The sequence below is a fragment of the Ctenopharyngodon idella genome, chromosome 3, assembly GCF_019924925.1.
Source record: "Ctenopharyngodon idella isolate HZGC_01 chromosome 3, HZGC01, whole genome shotgun sequence".
In the NCBI taxonomy this organism is placed as follows: Eukaryota; Metazoa; Chordata; class Actinopteri; order Cypriniformes; family Xenocyprididae; genus Ctenopharyngodon; species Ctenopharyngodon idella.
The window spans coordinates 28,233,284-28,247,674 of NC_067222.1; the positions used below are offsets into that span (position 1 = coordinate 28,233,284).

Consider the following 14,391-nt stretch of genomic DNA (forward strand, 5'->3'; position numbering starts at 1 on the left):
GAGAGATGGAGAACGAGAGAAGGCAATATACATCTCCTGCTATAAAAACTAAGGGCTGGTTGGCAGTAGATGCTGTAAAAAAAATCTCCAAAGGAAATTGCTTTAACAAATTGCCCCCTAATTCAAGAGCTGGTCCCAAAATCCAACCCGTTCAGACACCCATAAACTGACATGAAATAAAATGCTGTCCTCTACTTTTCGTTGCAGTTATTACCAACTAAAAGGTCATAAGGTGTATGATGCACTTGCTTGTGGTGATTAGCTTGGACTTAAACTAAATTAACTGACAATTAATCAGTACATCCACTGCATTTTCCACTCTCTTTTTTAGTGTTTTTCACTATGAGAACTCTCTACACCCACCGCCAGCAGATGGTCCTCGTCCTTTTTTTCCTCCACCATAATGTCTTCTTTCACTCTGTCCATTCCTCTTCTTCTAAACCAGCCCTCTTTCACTCCCACTGGCTGTTGTCCCCTCACCGCCTTTCATGAAGATACCTTACCGCACGACTTCAGCTCTCAGACTTCTCGCCGCGGGAATTTTTGCATCCATTTAACGAACTATCTTAACTTTTGCTTTAGATTGAATGTCTCTAATTTATAGCTCAAAGTCGGCGATTTGGTGTCTGACTGCTGGAAAAGTAGAGCTCACGCTCATACACGCGGTGTCTAAGTTGCATTATTGCTCTGGTTGTTCACCGTTTGCATGACAATCCTCCTGAAACTCGCGCGTGAAAACTGACGCGAGATTGAAAGGCGCGTTTTAAACCGATAACTGTGGAAATACAACTCAACGTGGACCTTCTCAGAGTGGACTTTGGAGATGATATAGGACACGTCTGCCTGCTGTGAATCGAGAGTTATTCTGGAAATTTCGTTTTTGCTTGAGATTGACGACTGTAGAATCAATGTGGTGGCTCGAAACTCACCTAAACGGTAGGTGCTACGTGTTTTTGATTAAAATGTCGCTTGATACAGGTGTCAAGTCAACTATCGTACGCTTACGATCATGATAAAATCTAAAGTGGTGTAATGACAATGAGTTTATTTGGGTTCATTTTCGTAACAGCTAATTTAACGCGAAGCAGGTGTTGATCGGACTCGATGACAGGTTGTCAAGCGTCAAAATTAGCGAACGTAAACGAATCGTTCCTTTGAGTCGAATCTTTATAATAAATCTAATGGACCGGTTCGCAAAATGATTTGTTCACAAAGCGGACTGAATTTAGTACGAGTAAATCGAGTCACTCAGTGAACCGAGTATCTTTCGATCTTTTCTGTAAAAAAACAAAAACGTCAACACACATAATTGCGAAAAAATAGCTGGTTTTAATAGGCTAGCTTTTTTATTAAAACATCCTTTCCATCCAAATTGGATGTAATCCAAATCGGATGTAAATTAATTCCAGTATTTATTGATTAGACTAACATTACAATTATATTTAAGTAGGCTAACTTTGTTTTAATGAGCTGAGTCATGGCTGCAACAAACTGGGACACATAAAATCACAATAAATAGTCGTTTTAAAAATAATACTTGCAGCTAGCGAATCGGCAAAACTGGAACTAATCGTACTGTCCCGTCACTCGCTTGCAGTAAAACTGTACTGTTCACTGTCAGTTCAGGTTGACCAGGTGTTTACTCTCCGCGGTCAGCAATTAATGTTCATCTTTGTTTACCTGTCTGCCTGCGGACCTCAGGAGGAGGTCTGTGAAGTCAATGCAACATGCTGTTTGAAATACACAGGTGTGTTTTTTTTTTTTTTTTTTTTTTTGCATACACTATGGTTGTTTCGTACTTCAGAATAGATTAAATATCCCATATCGTATCATCGTATTATGTTTTAGGAATTATCATGTCAGCAAATGCGAAAAGAGACTTATAGGCTACTATTGTAGTTTGTCCATATTAATGTGTTTACACAGTAAAGGTGTTTTGGGTGGGTGCAGGCAGCCATTAAAAGAATAATAAACACATGCATGTACATCCTGTCAGTCACCTGCCCAGCTAGCCTATAAAAACAGAAGCTCACAACCTTTGTTTACAACATAATGTTTACAAAACTGTTTTTTCACCCCTGTAACACATCATGCGTGGGAGGAAAGGCTATTGAGACAAAACAAGTGAGAATAATGTTTCCTAGAAGGGATCTGAAGCAGACCAAAATTCTTTCTCAGACAGAAAGACGAAAAATGCGGATGGAGAACATCAGAAAGTGTGAGAGTAATGGAATGTGTCTCGCAGTGTGTGGTAGATGTGTTTAAGCTACTGATTTCTCAACAGCAGCACAGTGCCTGTGATCAGAAACATCTGTACAGTATGCAGATGTTTTTTTTTTTTTTTTTTTAATAAATTATTTAAAGACCAATGATTTTATGAGAAAGAGGAGGGCTGGTAATGTTTGTCTTGGAGCAATTACCCCTGTCTGCCAAGAAAATGTTTTTGTTTTGTTTTTTCTTAGAGGAAATTTATCCAGCATCCTTTTAGGGAAGATGCCGTTTTCTCTCTCTATCTCTTTTTTTTTTTTTTACTAATATTAAATGGGTGAAATCATTTTTGATTTTTCTCAAAAAGATCATTTATAATTCATAATTTAGTTTTAGATGGCCACTGGTCTTCCACTGTTTTTCAACTGTGTGTAAACTTTCCATATCAATATATATTATATAGCTGGAACTGCCCCATCCTTCAATGAAAGCCTTATTGCAAAGTCTGCATGCATCTTCATAAAATGTTGAAATGTTCCACACAAATTTCAGAGATGCAACTATACATATGCACTCTTTTCTAACATCTGATTTTTTTCATATAAACTCGTTTATTTAAAAAAGTTATATTAAATATAAAGTTTTTGTCATGTTATGACCCCTTTAGCATGATTTTAAACCTGTGTCCTTTATCATTTTCTTTCTTTCGAATTCGCCCTCTCTTGTTTAGACAGTTCGCTGCGTTGGATGCTTATGGCCGAGTGTATAGGGTGAGTGGGACGATGGGAAAATTCCAAAATCGTCAGACATGTCAAGTCTGAACAGGGGGCTTGTAGAATGTCTATCATGAGTCATGCTTTTGTTCGGATTGGAGAGGATAAATAATAAAGGCCATACATCTGCAGTAATTGATTTGACAGGCTTGATATTGTGACACCGTGAAGTGGTAGTGGCTGATTTCCAGTTAAAAATCTTAGAAAGAGGTTATTTATAAATTGGGCTTTAAGTTTTCAGTGGCGTGAAGCTGAGAATAGAACGAGGTGGGAGAGCCTAAAGTATTTGTCTAAGGTGGCTTTTGTCTAGAAGATCGCAGATTATGCTTGTCATGGGGGTGGGAGTAGTGTGTTCAGATCAAAGATATGTGTGGATGTGTGTGCACAGGTTCTTGTGAGGTAGAGTGTATAAGATCGGGTTAAGCATGTGGGTTCATTATGTTCAGTAGCTTGATGTTTTTTATGTAAGGCTGGAGGCTCATTTTTGAGCTGCTCGTAAGATGAGGAGAGAAAGTGCAGGGCCACTCTGGACGGCAAAGTTCGTGAAGCATGTCATTGCTGCAAATGGAGCGCGCTGATGAAGTAGTTCGGCATGTTGGCCAGCGTCTACAGATATGCCTCCTGCACGTGTGTGTGCCTGCCTACTGCTTGTGTTCCCGTTCCAAAGCAAACATGTGCATTAACTGGCAAGTCTTCCTCTCAAGTCACACACGTACACATGCACTACACCCTTTTTGCTTTGGAGCACAGACACACACACACACTTTCTTCAACCACAAAAATTATTTTATTTTCACTCGTAAATTTTGTAATAAGTAATTTTTTGGTCCAGTGTCAAGACACTCTTTTTTTTTTGTTTACACTCTTTTCATACAATGACTTGAATGTGCATCTACTACACTGTAAAAAAAAATATTGTTGGTTTAACTTAAAAAAGTAAGTTACCTGGTTGCCCTAAAATTTTTAATTCATTGAAATTAAAAATTTGAGTTAATACAATGAAGGAAATTTAAACTTTTCTTGAAAATGGCATGAAAGTTTTCAAAACCATGTGAAACCAACGTGAATATTTCTAAGAACTTTACTTGTGTTTTAAATGAGTTTTTTTTTTCTTTATTGGACTCTCTCATTTTATGTTCATATTATCTGAACATAGTCTAAATATTGTAAAAAAAAAAAAAAAAATCTAAATATAGATTCTTTCTTCAACGCACTCATATATGTGATTTCAGTTCAGCTGTCAACAACATGCTGGGATTTTATTGACACTCTCAAAAATGAAAAAAATGCTGAGAAAGTATCAAGTATCATGGCATGTCAGGTGCATAAAATATGTTTCTGTCATCATTTGAGGTTTTGAGAGAACAAGACCATCAATCTCTCTGCTTTAAGCAAGTACATTTGCATTTAAAATATGACAGTGCCTCATTTGTACATAGCACACCTGACTTATGTTCAACGTAAACAGGAAGCACTTATACAGTACATGTAACGCTCCATGTCCCAGCGTGCATATGTATGGATCTGGTGGCATTCTTTCCCTGCATGTGTGTCCTCAGGCTCAGTTGTGCGTTGAGTGCGAGTGTGTTCATTTGGCTTGAGTGTTATTAGAAAAAACAGTGTCCGGGGTGGGGTGCTGTTATTAAGTCGTAAGTGGTGATTTTACACTTCGCTCACAACCTTCCTGTCCACCCACCCTCTCCAATGAGCCTAATGGTTATCTCTCCTCAAACGAATAGTCACTTGACTCTGTGTAACTGGTCTTACTCATGCGCCCCCGGCCCCCTCCTTCATTCTAGTGTGTCCCGCCTGGGGAAACCCAGGAGGAGTTTTCTCTGTTGAAGCCACATCACTGACATTCAGAGCATTCTTCTTTTCTTGAACTCTCTTTCTCTCTATATGCCTCTCCCTCACTCATCTCTCAGCACAACAACAGCAGGATTGGTGAGTGTTTTACATCTGGCCTTAACATTGGACAGTTTGACTGCATCCCTCACTGTATCATCAACAAGACGACACACTCTAGGTCTGTGTGGTCACATTTTTCTTGCTGAAAAGCACTTTTGAATAAATCTTTAGAAGACATTTTTGAGTTTTTGCTGCTGTTAAGAGCAGCACAGCTGAGATTATGTGTACAAGCTTTATGTAATTTGCACACATTTTTGTATACATTTGGTGTAAATTTGTTTCCATATACAGTACTGTTAGAAAGTTTGGGGTCAATAAGGTAAATGTTTCGAATAAATGCTTTTAAATAATTTCTATTCATCAAAGAATCCTGAAGTAATGTGTCACACCTTCCACAAAATATTAAGAATCACAACTGTTTTCAACATTGATAATAAGAAATGTGTCTTGAGTATCAAATCATCATATTAGACTGATTACTGAAGGATCATGTGACACTGAAGACTGGAGTAATGATGCTAAAATTCAGCTTTGCAACACATGAATAATTAAAATATTTTACAATAGAAAACATTTTAAATTGTAATAATATTTCACAATATTATTGTTATTTTTGATCACTTAGATCACTTAAGAGACTGTTAAAATGAAGAAATCTTACAGACCTCAAACATTTAAAGAGTATTCTATGTATTTTGATTGTACAATGTGACAAAAAAAGTGATGAGACACATTTGATCGTTTTGGATGTAGTGGTTTTGCTTCCACCTGGTGGTTGACAGTATGGGTGTTTGCCTATTGAGTGCTGAAAGTAAAAGGAAGAGAGTTTATCATTCATCAGTGTAGTTTTACTCTAACCCCCACTAAATAAACACATAAATCACTACCACAGGGCCAGTAACCACCCAGGAGCTTGTCTTAGGTAGAAGACTGCTGAACTTTGGCGTTCATGTCAATAAATAACCCAAATCTCTGTGGTATTCCCGCTGTTGCTGAGAGTTGTGTTACAGAAGTGTGAATATGGGACCATCAGGTAAAATGTATGGAAAAAAGATAAAGGAAAATCCATACACACAAAAACGTACAAAAAAAGATCATAAAAGACGATAAAATCAAAGCATTTTTTTGAAGCCGGAAAAAGTGTTATCTCATGCAGTAAAGTGGCATCTTTTCGTTTCCTTCAGTCATGCTCACAAGTTGTGAAATTTACAACCTTTTCCACACATTCCAGAGTTGTTTGTGGTCTCATGTGAAAAAAGGCCAGAACCAGACCAACGCTGTTAGTGGCTTTATTTCAAACTGAGCTTTGCCAGACGTTGACTAGCTGGTGACTTCATGTCTGTGCCGACCAACTGGAGCAGGCGATGGTAAAGCATGTTTGCGGCTCCATTCTCCCTATACACGAAAAGAGCAGGCAGTTTTGTATTTTTTTCCACTGGCTTATGCCAAAGCAGTAAAGCTATAATTTTACAGTTTTAGGCTTATTGTACCTTTTTTATTTGTTATGAGCTGGCATAGAGCCAATCTGTTGGAAGACCATTTCCACCTTCAAGTAAAAAAAAAAAAAAAATATTGTTTATATATATATATATATATATATATATATATGTATATAAACAGTATTTGCAAATGTTATCCACCAGTTGTGACTTTATATCTCACAGTTTGACTTTATGTTATAATGGTGACTTATTTCTATATTTTAAAGTCAGCATGAAATGGAAATTTACCATATTTTCTAAATGCATGTTAGATCTTATTGTGAATGATTCATCTTTGCACGTTTCCTTTTTTTTCATCTTGTAATTTTTAATCAAAATGTCATAATTGGAAAATAACAAACTTTTCTCTGGTGATGTATGCTGAACTTCTCCAATCATTTAATCTGCATAAACCCCGCCCCTTTCTTACAATCAACTGCAAGCTCGCATTAAAGGGTTAGTTCACCCAAAAATGAAATTTCTGTCATTAATTACTCACCCTCATGTCGTTCCCAAACCCATAAGACCTTCGTTCATCTTCGGAACACAAATTAAGATATTTTTGATGAGATCCAAGATGCTTCTGATTCTGAAGAGAAACCAACATAATTACCACATTCAAGGTCCAGAAAAGTAGTAAAGACATTGTTAAGTCTCCTACACTGTTTACGTTGTAAACACAGTGCAGCGCTTCCAGGTTCTACATCAGAAAGCCGACTCGTTATTGGCCGTCTCCTGCGTCAGAATCACACACAAGCGTTGTGCTGCTCAGGTGAACAGCGTCGGCCAATAATGAAGAACCTGGAAGCCCGCATTGTCTATACAACGTAAACAGCGTAGGGGACTGACAGAGAAGAGAAGAAATTGTTGAATGAAGTTGACATTTTTGTTTTGTTTTTGCGCACAAAAAGTATTCCCGTCGCTTCATAACATTAAGGTTGAACCACTGTAGTCACGTGGACTCGTTTACCGATGTCTTTACTACTTTTCTGGACCTTGAAAGTGGTAATTATGTTGCAGCCTATCGGAGGTCAGAAAGCTCTCGGATATCATCAAAAATATCTTAATTTGTGTTCCGAAGATGAAGGTCTTACAGGTGTGGAAGGACATGAGGGTGAGTAATTACTGACAGAAATTTCATTTTTGGGTGAACTAACCCTTAAAGATCTGCCTCCATCCAATCAACAACCGATGGATAGAACTAAGTCTCCAGTCATACTCGGATGTAACAATACAGTTACAGTCATCTGTCTGTTTTATTTTTACTCCACTGTTTTTCCTCTTTATGTGCTTTCTAATTCTTGCTCTCTTTTTATCAATTCGTAGTTGACACGTCTTGGGAGTGATGCACTGGCTTCCCCTGGTTGCCATGGTGATCGCCTCGGCCCTGCCTTTCCCTCAAAGTCCTGTTCCCAGGCTTGTTGCCGCGACGAAAGAGCCTGGCAGAAACGACAGCAACACCAGCAGCATCCCGACAGCTGAGATCAGCATGCCAACCAACTCATCAGTAGACAATGACTCCCATGATGCTGTTTCTCACAACAACTACAGCACACATGACGGAGCTCCTCACAGAACAGTCGACAAGCAGAGCGCATTTACACAAGACGAGGACAATAAATCCAAGGGTAGAGCAAACTCAGAGAATCTTTTAAAAGAACACATTTTTTTCAATAACACAAAACAGGACTACACAGGTGGAGGTAGGACTAGCGGAGCAGATGCCTTCAGGTCGCGCGATCATAGGGAATACAAATCACAAAAAAGTCTGGCCAAAAAGGCCAGTTCCTCAAGCAACAACATTCTCAAGGACTATCAGCTTGAACGTAGCCAGTTTCATGAAGAAAGCAGTACTGAGGCAGGTCATCTTAAAGATGACAGAAACGCAATTAGTAAACTGAAAGATGGGCCTCTTGAAGGTCCTAAAGTTGCTCCAGAGAGCTCTCCAGTGCAGGAAACTCTGGATGAAGCTCAAACGGATGGGAGCCCCATTGGAAAAGAGTTGGCAGAGCCAAATGGAGGGTTTGGAACAGAACCTGGCTTTGGGATCGACAATGTACGCCTACGAGAAGAAGATCAGCTGCTTTTGCTGGACGCTCATCCCCGGGTACTCTTCTCCCCAGCTCTTTCCCCACCCAAACACCCACCTCTGCTCCTAATGCTGGAGTTGGGTTTGCTGGCTGATGATTTTGAGGATGAGGAAAGCCACACGGTGGATGTTACCACACCCGGTCACGGAGGCGACAAAGAGACATACAGGAACTTACTATTGGGTCTCTCTGATTCTGACGGCCACTTTCCAAGCGTTCGCCGCAAGCGTCAGGTCGGCCACACCACGCAAGGTCGTGAGCGCTCTGTATGTGAGGCTGAAAGCGGGTGGGTGACCGACAAGAAGACCGCGGTGGACCACCGGAGCAAAACCGTCACTATTCTGCAAGAGATCCAGACCCAGACTGGGCCGCTGAAGCAGTACTTCTTCGAAACGAAGTGCCGTAAACCACTTCGGCAAGGGAACAGTGAAGGGCAGGGGGTGGAGGGGGCGGGCTGCTTGGGGGTGGATAAGAAACATTGGATGAGCAGGTGCGAAACCAAACAGTCATACGTACGCGCGCTCACCTCTGACGACAACATGAGGATAGGCTGGAGGTGGATCCGTATTGACTCCTCTTGCGTTTGTGTTCTGCTCACTAGAGGAACGTACAACACTGAGAGGAAGTTCGACAGGGCAAGAGAGCGAGAGGGCAGAAGGTACAGATAGTTCAACAAAGGACTGACACAGAGTTGAAAGATCATGTTAATGAAAGGGACTGTTCTGGTCCACTGTGTGGGGATATTTCTTTTCCAGATGTTTCTGCATCTCACTCGACAAAACCTTATTACTGTACCCCACTGTCTCGCTGAGGGATAGTTATGAAAATGAAAACATATTTGCCCTCATGTTGCTCAAAAACCATATGATGTATTTTTGTTCATGGAACATAAAATGATACAAGTGGCACCAAAAAGTTTTTGGACACTTTAAGTGGCATTTGCAAACAAATGATGGTAGAGCTTTTCTCAGAACTAACTTCACTTTTCTGAGGCACTTTTTCCAGTTTTTAACCAACTGCTCTTGAGGTGGAAGTCAATTCCCATCAAATTCACACAGTCATTATATCAACGCTTGAACAAAGTTTGACCACGTTAAAGTGTTCAAGACTTTTGTCTTCATTTTGAACAATATATGTATTGATTCATATTTAAAGACATAACAAAAGTTTGCTTGTGCTTTTTCATTTATACATTTTAATTGAGGCTTAAGTGTCCAAATAGTTTTTGGGGTCACTTTACATTTAGCATATTTCATCAACAAAACCTGGCTGTCAAGCTCCAAGACAGCACTATAAAAGTTGTCAATACAACTTGAGGACTAAATCAAAATCCCTTTTAAGGAAACTCAGTTCACTTATCATCCATATTTGCAACACCTCTAGGCAGCTATTTTGGTCATGCAAGACCAAATCTACTTATATGGGGGAAATACCAAAAATCTCAAAAACCAAACTCACAATTAAATTGCATATTTCAAATCAACACGAACTGAAACATGAAATTTGACATTAACTGTCATATGTTGTTTTATTAACAAAGTTTGGGAGGAGCACGTTCAGATAATGTACCCAATCAGTGCAACAGGAGGCTTATATATAGAGCTGACTTACCTCTATTCCATGACAGTTTTTTCAGCATCCTTCCTCCAACTCCTCGCTTGCGATTATACCTATCCCAGCCTGGGATGGGGGGGGGGGGGGGGGGGGGGGGGGGGTGCTCCTCGGACAGCACGCCAAATACGCACATTTTATACTATATCTGATTATATGTAAGTGTGAAGCATGTCAGTTTCTCCTATTCATAGTAATATGAGTGAACTTCAAAAGCCATGTGATAGTTTTGTGTGAGGATCAGACTGAAATTCACAAATAATTCATGACATTATCAACGTTTTTTGTGTTCCATGATGAGTCCCTTCTCTCTGCTGTCATCCCTCCGGTTCGTCCACGCCTCACTAGGCCAGTGTGTCAATTCAAACAAGAAAACCTCAATACTGAGATCTTTTTTTAACCTATTCTTTTCATATACTGTGTTACATTTGTTTTATTGCATCTATAGTTTACAGACAATAAGTTATTACTTTTGAGTTAGTATGTAAGCCTAAGTACTTGATATTAATATATTTCTTTATAAATGTACAATATGTGAAACATATACATCATGCAAATATATGTGTATTTATAACAACAAAAAATGATTGAGGTGTTTAGTGTCAGCAGAATTTGTAACTGCATATGAAGGCTGTCTCGTAGGTGTCCTTCAAATGCCTGTCCCAAAACATGTGCCTTATGGGTTTCAGTGTCAGCTACATTTTGGTTCACCCATGTACTGTTCACTCATCCAATGTCAGACATACAGTCAAAAAAACGAGTGTTGAATGAAATGAACTGTAGTCCGATTCCCTGGTTACTGTATTAAGAAAGCTATGGAGATCAGTCCACAGGGTTTGATGTCAGTTTTCACATTGAGTAATTGTAATAAAGTATTATGTAATCTTTGTAAGGTAGATACTTGTGTATATGAACATGTTTTTTACAAAGTAGATGGAGGAGCGAGAGGGGATTTAGCAAAACACAAATGGTTGTAGTCTGTTTTGTAATAAAAAAAACAGGAAGTACACTGATTTGCAGTTGTCAGATTCAAATAATCTCACCTCACACACCCCCCCTTTCAACAAACTAGCATCTCAAAATCACGAGCACACTGAAATCTTTAGTACCATTAGGAACACTTTATTTTATTTTGATTTTCATCATTATCATTATTGTTTATTTTGCAGACATCATTTTCAATTTGAATCACTGTCATCCTCATCAACAGTAATGGTTTGTTTTTAAATCATAACACAATTTTGTTGTCAAAATTTACACATACAAGTAGCATATTTTAATGACCATGTTTTTAATATTTCATATTTACGCTTTAAACTAGATAAATTAAATTACAGTCAGAATTATTAAATGAACATGTACATACAGTTATTCAATACATACATAAAGAAAATAAATATAGTTATCATAAAAATAAAAAATAAAAATGAAAATACACACATTTTACAAATTGTTCCCCAAGCTCTTAACCTCATATGTTAATGTACACATAATTTTTATTTTTAACTTCATATTGTCTTATTCCCCGAAAGTTTTAGTTCGTTGTCGTCTTGGTTGTTTGACATGCATCGCAACACAGAAGCTAAACGATTTCTCTCACTTGTTTTCCCCTTGACCCTCCCTCCCTCCCTCCCCGTCCCCCCTGTTTCTCCTCCTCGGTTCACCTCTTGTTGTCTTTTATGGCTTGCGTTGTTAGAATGATTCTGTCCATCAGGACTCATTTCTGCTGGTCACTTGCTTTGTCCGCAAGCATCTTCCCTCTCGCTTCATCTCCCAGTTTCTATCTATCCGCAACCACCAGCTTCCCTTTGTTTGCTGACTCTTTCTGCTGAGCTTTCGTCTTTAATCTAAATGTTTGAAAAAAAACAAACAAAAAAAACACCTAGTAGTAACTGAGCAAGAATTGTGCCCTTTGCAGCCTCACGTGTAGCTCTCGGTGCGTCTGTCTTTCTCAGCTTGTGCTCGCTCTCCTGATTGAGAAACACATACAGCGAAGTCTTGGCCTCACAGCCTGGCCCCTCGACTGTGCTCTTAAGTACGCTTTCTCTGAACCTCACCGTATGTAAACATCCCTGAAGTCCAGGTTGAGTTGCCACAAACATCCTTTGCTCTCGAGAGACTCAAGAGACCAATTGCAGGCAGTCAGTGAAAGCCATTCTGAGGAACTAGGGCTGCGGGCAGCGCCATTGAAACGAAGGACGGAAAGACAAGAGAGTTCATCTACAGATGTCCCATCAGCACAGACACAGGAAGTGAGAAGAGAGAACGACAGAAAGAAAGATTAAACAGTCATCCGATTCCTCCAACCATCCCATTTCTTACCACTCTCTTGTGTCATACATTCTTCATGTCTTTTGTCCTTTTTTTGCTCTTTTTTCCCCCTCTTTCTTCATCCCTCTTCTGTTATTGCAGAATGGTCAGACCAGTAGAGTTATATTTATAAATGTATATATTCATTGCTTTTTTTCTGCTTATCCCCCCTCCTCCCCGTGAATGAAATGTAAAGCCGGTTCCAGCTCTCTGACAACGGCGCCTCCTGTGTGCGAGAGACAGAATTACAACACATTGTCACGATTTTGTGTACTGAAGTTGAGCCAAGAAAAAGCATCAACAATGACCGATCCCAGATGGAAGCTGCAGACTGTTTTTTATTTTTTCTGAGCTCATTTTGGGAAGAACTGTGCTTTTTAAACAAGGTAAAATATGTTAAATGAGCTGAGTGCACTACACTATTGATAGCTGAAAGCTTTATCATACAAAGTGTGTTTGTGAATGACGGGCGTCCATATCCTACAAAGTTCTGCTGGCGCCAATTCCGTGCGTCTGATAACGATTCACACACAACCACAAACCCAAAGCACATGATGAATCACAATAAAAACATGAAAAGAAACATCCTTTCCAAACCAAGTTTTACGACACAAGACATATAAAGAGCATGAAAAATATGGAGGAGGGGTCAACTCCATTATGGCCCTGTAAGGAAACCCAACAGAATGCTAAAAGTGTTTGCTCAAACTCGTAAATGAGTGAATTTTTGTGATTTCTGTATGTACAAGCATCAACACAGAGGGTAATCATTGGCATGCTCATTAAATACTTTTATCTTTATCCTTTTCTGTTCAGCTTTCTAGATTTAGAAAGTCTAAATCTTGTGGGCTACAGCTAGTGAACATTATTTTTTTTTTTATTATATATTATATATATATATTTTTATTATATATTAATATTTTTATTATATATATATATATATATATATATATATATATATATATGATACTGTGCAAAAGTCTTAGGCCACCACCAGCTTTGTTGTTTTAGCAATGTTTTAATGATCAATCCATATTGATATTTGAGGTCTTTATAACGATACAAACAGAAAATACAGGAAATATGTACACAAATTAAAAAAAACAAAAAAATTCTTCTTTAAACAAAAATAAGTATTTAGCGTGACCTACTGGACTTCCATTTTCTCAAAGAAGAAAATCTGAGAAACTCATCAGATTCTGAAAGTTCTCTTGGCCTTCCCTTTTCCATTCTATTTAGGTTTAATAAAGCCGGTTTCCTGCTATTGCTCAAATGTAAGGGGAGGTCACTAAATATTTGCTACTTTAGCCTATAGAAGTCATTTTTTCTGGGGGGTTTTTCTGTTTAAAGGTGGGATAAGTAGGTTTTCAAAAACACTGTTGGACATTGTTGATATTTGAAATCAACCCAAACAAACCCACCCCTCTCTTCATTGCTCCGCCTCCAAAACTCACCCTCCAATCCTAACCACCCTGCTCCGAGTCGGTCTCAAACCCCGGCCCGTCCGCTGCTGGCATGCGAGGTGAGTGCACTAACAATGACGCTAAACACCTCATTCTCTAGCGGTCGTCAGTGTGCAGTGGTTTACCTGCTCAACTCTCACTATCTGGCCTCTGTTACACACGCAATGCAAGAGTGGATGTCTGTTTATCACAGCTGACGCACAACAAAACGCTTCACGAAAAATAAAGTGCAGATGATAATAATCGAACGATAAGGAGGCACAAAAAAATGAACGTAGCCTACAGTACACAAGTGTAAATACAAACAAGTGTTCATTGATAGTCGCCAACAGCACAGCAGCTCCAGACAATCTTGACACTCAAATCCAGTGTTACTCACATGTGAAGCGGAATCAAAGCAGCCTCGGCGTCTGTTTTCAGGCCTTCCCGCTTAGCTCTCTCCAGCACTGGAAAGCTTTTCTAATATTAATGCGGGTCCTAAAGATCTTGCCCAGTCATAAACCTTCATTCCAGTGATATTCTTTTGAGCTCTTTTGTATTGTGTCTT

At 39.1% G+C, this 14,391-nt stretch overlaps 3 protein-coding genes across 7 annotated transcripts in view; 1 reads left to right on the forward strand and 2 right to left on the reverse strand.

Annotated features, from left to right (window-relative positions):
- The window catches only part of slc1a9 (solute carrier family 1 member 9), a 35,281-nt gene extending 34,145 nt beyond the window's left edge, over positions 1 to 1,136 (reverse strand). The window contains exon 1 of one of the 2 annotated variants that reach the window (XM_051887564.1): positions 930 to 1,136. The gene's annotated coding sequence lies outside the window, so the exon portion shown is untranslated. Of the gene's footprint in view, positions 1 to 363; positions 511 to 929 lie in introns of those variants that run through there. The other variant, XM_051887563.1, reaches the window with a different exon arrangement.
- LOC127509093 (uncharacterized) lies at positions 779 to 10,172 on the forward strand. 3 transcript variants are annotated; one of them, XM_051887568.1, is made up of 2 exons: positions 779 to 936; positions 7,697 to 10,172. In XM_051887568.1, the coding sequence occupies exon 2, from the start codon at positions 7,716 to 7,718 to the stop codon at positions 9,126 to 9,128; it is 1,413 nt and encodes a 470-aa protein (XP_051743528.1). In that variant the 5' UTR covers positions 779 to 936; positions 7,697 to 7,715; the 3' UTR covers positions 9,129 to 10,172. The 3 variants fall into 3 exon arrangements, with proteins under 3 accessions (XP_051743528.1, XP_051743529.1, XP_051743530.1); XM_051887569.1 differs by lacking the exon at positions 779 to 936 and adding an exon at positions 4,810 to 4,925; XM_051887570.1 differs by lacking the exon at positions 779 to 936 and adding an exon at positions 4,865 to 5,007.
- Positions 10,173 to 11,170: 998 nt separating this feature from the next.
- ppfia3 (PTPRF interacting protein alpha 3) overlaps positions 11,171 to 14,391 on the reverse strand; it is a 41,208-nt gene continuing 37,987 nt past the window's right edge. For both annotated transcript variants that reach the window (XM_051887561.1, XM_051887560.1), the window contains one exon: positions 11,171 to 12,607. The gene's annotated coding sequence lies outside the window, so the exon portion shown is untranslated. The remainder of the gene's footprint in view (positions 12,608 to 14,391) is intronic.